Source organism: Pongo abelii, chromosome 10, assembly GCF_028885655.2.
Source record: "Pongo abelii isolate AG06213 chromosome 10, NHGRI_mPonAbe1-v2.0_pri, whole genome shotgun sequence".
Taxonomy (NCBI): domain Eukaryota; kingdom Metazoa; phylum Chordata; class Mammalia; order Primates; family Hominidae; genus Pongo; species Pongo abelii.
Genome location: NC_071995.2, coordinates 2,712,705 through 2,718,808, shown reverse-complemented (window position 1 = coordinate 2,718,808; position 6,104 = coordinate 2,712,705). Strand labels below are relative to the sequence as shown.

The window sequence follows — 6,104 nt, the reverse complement described above, 5'->3', positions numbered from 1 at the left end:
AGTGCAGGCATGTTCTGCAATCACAGCTTTGCACTCTGCATGGCTTTCAAGCTTATGCTACACATCCAAGATTCTGCTTAGGAGTCTCTGAGCTCGGAACATAATTTCATTTGGCAAATGAACACAGGACATTGTTTTGCATGGTTTTAACATACCTAACCATTTCCAGGAATACAACTGCCATGTAAATTGAGGAAAACTATACTTTGGATTATTTAAACTTAGCCGAGAGAGGTTCGCATCTTGGAAAACTATATTCCTGATGGCGATGCTCTTTGTGGTGTCTGGGTCACTCACCATGTCACATCGTGGTTATTCTGCATATGTGTAAGTAAGTATGTGTGTGTGTTTATGTGTGTGGGGCTATTTATACACACACTTATTTAATATACTGATTGACCCCTTATTTCAAAATGGCAAATCAAAGTGTTGACAGTATTCAGTATTGTCTTGCTTCCTGTGAACCCAGCCGTATGTGTTGTAAGTGGGTGCATGAGAAGATCTCATCAGTTAAATGTACCTTCTGGTATAGTTATGCCTGAGTATTTACATATTGGAAACATCTGCTTTTAATAGATTTTATGTTAGAGTGAAGGCATTAGATTAATATTTTGGAAATTATATGTATAGGAAAGTTACATTATCTATAATTTTCATTCAGGATCATAGTAAAGGCAATATAAACTCCTTGCTATAAAAAGGGATTTGGGGCTTGATAGGGTCAAGAAACACTGCTCTTGGAAGAACAAAAAGAATGTCATCCAAGAGGGGAGGAATCTCAGGGGACTGTCCTTTCAGGGCCTTAGAGCAATCCTACAGCAATCAGGTTTATGGGAAACCTATACTTTGTGGAGTTTCTTTAGAAGTTCTGCCAAACCCCTAAGCATCAGGGACTTGCCTGTTACCCTATGTAAAAAGCAGAGTTGCACCAGATTTCCAACCTGACATTCTGTTTCTGAGTTTGTGCAGGGCATTGCACCTGCATCCCTTCTAACCAATAGGGCCTCTGAGTCCCGCAGGAAGGGTCTGAAGGCAGACCTCCAGCAAGCCTAGGGGACTCAAGAAGCAAGTCTCAGGGGATGCTTTCGCATTCTAAGGGTGCCACAGCTGGAGGAGAGGCAGGCAGAGGAGGGCACGGCCAGGTAGTGGCCAAGGTGCGGGAGTCCAGGGAGCACTCACCACCTGCAGGAGGCACCACCTGGTCCAGCAGCTTCATGCTGGTCCGCTTCCAGATCTTCTTGATGATTGCCCGCAGCTCCTCATTGGCTTGTTCTAGGTTCCCTGCAGGGCGGAAAGGATCCTCAGCCCCTTGGTGGGCCTCTGATGGGCTGGGTCCCTCTGCGTAAGGTAGGAAGCCACAGATGGTGGCATCTGCCCCACGCAACCCTGACTCATCAGTTTCTTTCTTGCTTGCTTCACTTCTCCCCAGTCTTCCCATTTTCCACCTCCTTCCTCTTCCCCTTCCTCTTCCCCTTCCTCTCTCCACCTTCCTTCCTTCCCCCTTCCCTCTCGTGCCCCCTCCAATGCCATTCCTCTCCCCTTCCCCCTGCCTGTGGCTGAGGCCAGCCAGGGGGCCCCTCCACCGGCACTCAGTGCTCTTCCTTGTGGACTGAGCCCAGCCCCTGGGCAGGAACAATGGCGGCCATGCGCTCACTAGCTGGAACACGTATGGCCCTGCCACGGGCAGTGGGGGGCTGGTCCCCATGGGTGGCATTTCTCATGGACCTCCTTGGGCAGCCACAGGGAACATGGATGATTGGAGGGTACATCTGTCAATGAGGGCTCTGTCTCGAGTTCCCCTACTTAGATGCCTGCCCTGTGCAGCCTCTGGGGTCCTAGCCTTACAGTGGTGAAAAAGGAAAGCTGAGCCTTACAGCTGTAAGGACAGATGTGGAGGGCAGGATTCTAAGCTGCTGCTCACCAGGGTACACATGCTGCCAAAGCCCTGGGCCCCTGACCATCATAGATTTTACTCCTGAGATCAGGTTATGTGGCACACAGCACCTATGACCTAAGACAGGGAGGTCAGGCAGGCCTGACCTAGTCACATGAGCCCTTTAAAGGCAGAGTTCTCTCCAGCTGGCCTGGAAGAAAGCAAACAGTCATGTGGGCTGAACTGAGAGAGGCAGCCTCTAGGAGCTAAGGGGGTCCCCAGCTGTCAGCCAGCAGGAAAGTGAGGATCTCAGGCCTACAATTGCAACAAATGAATTCCACCAACAACGTGATCTCCCCCAGAGCCTCCAGAAGAGACTATGGCCTGATCAATATCCTGGATTTGCCTTATGAGAGCCCAGCTTCACCACTTCTGGACTTCTGACCTGCAAAACCATGAGCTACTAATGGGGTGTCTTTTTTTTTTTTTAGACGGAAGTTTGCACTTGTTGCCCAGGCTGGAGTGCAATGGTGCGATCTCGGCTCACTGCAACCTCCGCCTCCTGGGTTCAAGTGATTCTCCTACCTCAGCCTCCCAAGTAGCTGGGATTACAGGCATGTGCCACCATGCCCAGCTAATTTTCTATTTTTAGTAGAGATGGTGTTCCTCCATGTTGGTCAGGCTGGTCTCAAACTCCCAACTTCAGGTAATCCACCTGCCTCAGCCTCCCAAAATGCTGGGATTACATGTGTGAGCCACCGTGCCCAGCCAACGGGGTGTCTTTTTAAGCTGAAAAGCTTGTAGTAAATTTGCTTTGCAGCAGTAGGAAACCAACATGGGATGTTTACTGCTCTCGCATAGGACCGGCAGTCCGGTATTGTGGTTGAGGGCTCCGGTATTGTGGTTGAGGGCAGTTTGAACCCAGACTGCCTGGGTTCAAATCCACCTCTGGGGCCACAGGGCAGAGCATGCAGAGGTGGCAGTAGAGGGATTGACAGAATCCTGAGCTCCCTGAATGCCAGATCCAAACAGGACCTGAAGGTAGGGGACGACTCCCGGGCCCTCCAGCTGCACAGGTGATCAATCCCCTTCACGGGAGAGGCAGCTGGAGGTTTCTGACACACGCAGTGCACCATCCTAACACACATGGTATTCAAATATACTTAGCTTCGGTACTGGGCTGAATAGTGTCCTTCCAAAATTCATATCTACCTAGAACCTCAGAATGTGGCCTTAGTTGGAAATAGGATTTTCACCAATGTAATTAGTTAAGATGAGGTCATCCTGGATGAGGGTGGGCCCTAAGTCCAATGTGGCTGGCGTCCTTCCAAGAAGAGGAGAGGACACAAGATCCTGGAGGCTATTTGAAGATGGAGGCACAGATGGCGTGATGCCGCTGTGAGCCAGTGCACACCAGGCATCGTCCACAGCCCTCAGAAGCTGGGAGAAAGGGTGGAACAGATTCTCCCCAGAGCCTCCAGAAAGAACCAACCCTGCTGACACCTTAGTTTTAGGCCTCTGGCCTCCTAAACTGAGAGAACTTTCTCCTGTTTCAAGCTGCCCAGTTTGTGATCATTTGTTACAGCAGACCTAAGAAATTAACATAGCTTCCAAAAGGACCTTTCATTTTTTTTATCAGCCTTAATTTATTCTCATGATGGTCTATGTAATTGTGGAAGTTCACCAACAATTGTTTCAGGTCATCTAAGTATTTTTCACTATCTTCCTTCTATGTTCCAAGAGAGAAGCTTGTTTGGCTTGGTACTGGACTTGGGCTGAGAGCTCTTCCTTCTATGTTCCAAGAGAGAAGCTTGTTTGGCTTGGTACTGGACTTGGGCTGAGAGCTCTTCCTTCTATGTTCCAAGAGAGAAGCTTGTTTGGCTTGGTACTGGACTTGGGCTGAGAGCTTTTCCTTCTATGTTCCAAGAGAGAAGCTTGTTTGGCTTGGTACTGGACTTGGGCTGAGAGCTCTTCCTTCTATGTTCCAAGAGAGAAGCTTGTTTGGCTTGGTACTGGACTTGGGATGAGAGCTCTTCCTTCTATGTTCCAAGAGAGAAGCTTGTTTGGCTTGGTACTGGACTTGGGATGACAGCTCTGCTTCTCTGAGGTAGGTGTTAATTTCTCCCCAATTCCTTCCATGCTGAGAAGTCTGAAGGGTGAGGACTGATGCAAGCCTTATCTTCACAAATGTAGATGTCTTCTCACATTTCTTTCTAGTTGCTTCCAAGACTTGACTTTGTCTTCTTTTCTTAGGATTTTAACAAGTTTGTGAAGGGCCCGTGTCTGATGAAGGCTCACCCTTGGGTGGGGGCGTTTCAATTTTAACAAGTTTGCGGAGGGCCCGTGTCTGATGAAGGCTCACCCTCGGGTGGGGGCGTTTCGGGCCCTTTGTTAGCTGTTCTGAAATGTCTTTGTGTTCAAAAGATAGTCTGTAATTCTTGACAGGATTGTAGTTCCCACATGGCTGGCTTCTCCTCTTTTCTCTGGAACTCTTATTTCCTCAGAATTGGGTCTCTGCATTTGATTGGTCAGTCTTTCGCATTATTACTAGCTATTGGTCTTCCTTAGTTGGCATGTGGTTGGCTTTGACAGTGAACCTTCGACCCTGCTGAATTCTTGCTTCCATACCTCCCTGCCTTTTGTTCCTCTAGGGAACAAAATTTCACATCCTTAATTTACATCAGTCTTTAAGTATTACAACATATTCCTCCGGCAGTCATTTATATCGCCTCTCCTTCCCTCTGAACACAGGGGAGTAACATTCCTTGCAGAAAATTTGGAAAGTAAAAAAAGCTAAAGGAGTAAGGTGGATGTCACTGCTGATCTTTCTATTCATGATAATCAGTGTTAGCATACGAACACATTTCCTTCCCAGTTTTCTTCCTTGTTATAAACACATGTGTGAATTAAATGTGTGTTTTGGCCGGGCGCGGTGGCTCACGCCTGTCATCCCAGCACTTTGGGAGGCCCAGTCGGGCAGATCACAAGGTCAGGAGATTGAGACCATCCTGGCCAACATGGTGAAACCCTGTCTCTACTAAAAATACAAAAATTAGCCAGGTGTGGTGGCACATGCCTGTAATCCCAGCTACTTGAGAGGCTGAGGCAGGAGAATGGCTTGAACCAGGGAGTCAGAGGTTGTAGCAGGCCGAGATTGTGCCACCGCACTCCAGCCTGGCGAGCAAGATTCCATTAAAAAAAAAAAAAAAGTGGGTTTTGGTTTTCTGGCAGTGAGAAATAGGCCTATTTACACCCATTTCAGATTGAGTGATTGCATTGGCTACGGATGGTATATTTTTTAAGCCTTTGCTCTTTTTTTTTTTAATTTAGTAGCAGAACTTGTCCTATTTTTATTATTTTATTTTATTTTATTTTTTCAGATGGAGTCTCATTCTGTTGCCCAGGCTGGAGTGCAGTGGTGTGATCTCAGCTCACTGCAACCTCTGCCTCCCAGGTTCAAGCGATTCTCCTGCCTCAGCCTCCTGAGTAGCTGGGATTACAGGCATGTGCCACCATGCCTGGCTAATTTTTGTATTTTTAGTAGAGACGGGGTTTCACCATGTTGGCCAGGATGGTCTCAATCTCCTGACCTCGTGATCTGCCCGACTGGGCCTCCCAAAGTGCTGGAATTACAGGTGCAAGCCACCGCGCCTGGCCCCTATTTTTATTTTTTAAAAATCAGCTAATTATTTTGACTTGTGTCTTGGTGGACTGGTTCTCCTTTCACTTCATTTGAAATGTTTCTGTTACTGTTTTTTGAAGGATCTAACTGAGAGAAGGCCCATGTCTGGGTTATTCAATGAATTAAATTCCCAGATGTCATCACCTTTCTCTAGTCTACCAATGGAGCAACTGAAGTAGAGAGAGAGTAAATGGCTCATACTCATGTCATTAGTGAGAGAGCAGGGACTCAGATTCGAGCCTCCCACCTGCCTGGGGCTCCTTCTGTTGCCCTGAGGAACACACTGACGGACAGCCTGAGCTTTAAGCTAGAAGTGTAGGAAGGGGAAGGAAGCATACTGCTTGTCTCATCTGTGTTTTCTGTAATTACTACACCAGTGGGTTTGAATCATCTCTGTAGTTGGTTCAAAATGCAGATTCCTGGGCCCCATGCTCAGGGATTTGGCGTCAGCAGATCTGTGTGGGTGCCTGGGACTCAGTAGCTTAAACAGGTACCCAAAGCTGATTCTGCAGCAGGTGGTCTTTTGACCATGCTCTGAGAAACACTAGA

The 6,104-nt window shown here is 47.8% G+C and overlaps 1 protein-coding gene across 22 annotated transcripts in view; it reads right to left on the bottom strand.

The window, feature by feature from the left end:
* CACNA1C (calcium voltage-gated channel subunit alpha1 C) overlaps nucleotides 1–6,104 on the bottom strand; it is a 638,552-nt gene that overhangs the window by 22,969 nt on the left and 609,479 nt on the right. For 12 of the 22 annotated variants that reach the window (XM_054526660.2, XM_054526661.2, XM_054526650.2 and 9 more), the window contains one exon: nucleotides 1,180–1,281. In XM_054526660.2, the coding sequence (XP_054382635.1) occupies nucleotides 1,180–1,281 (102 nt within the window). Of the gene's footprint in view, nucleotides 1–1,179; nucleotides 1,339–6,104 lie in introns of all 22 variants that reach the window. The other 10 variants (XM_054526646.2, XM_054526654.2, XM_054526648.2 and 7 more) reach the window with 1 other exon arrangement.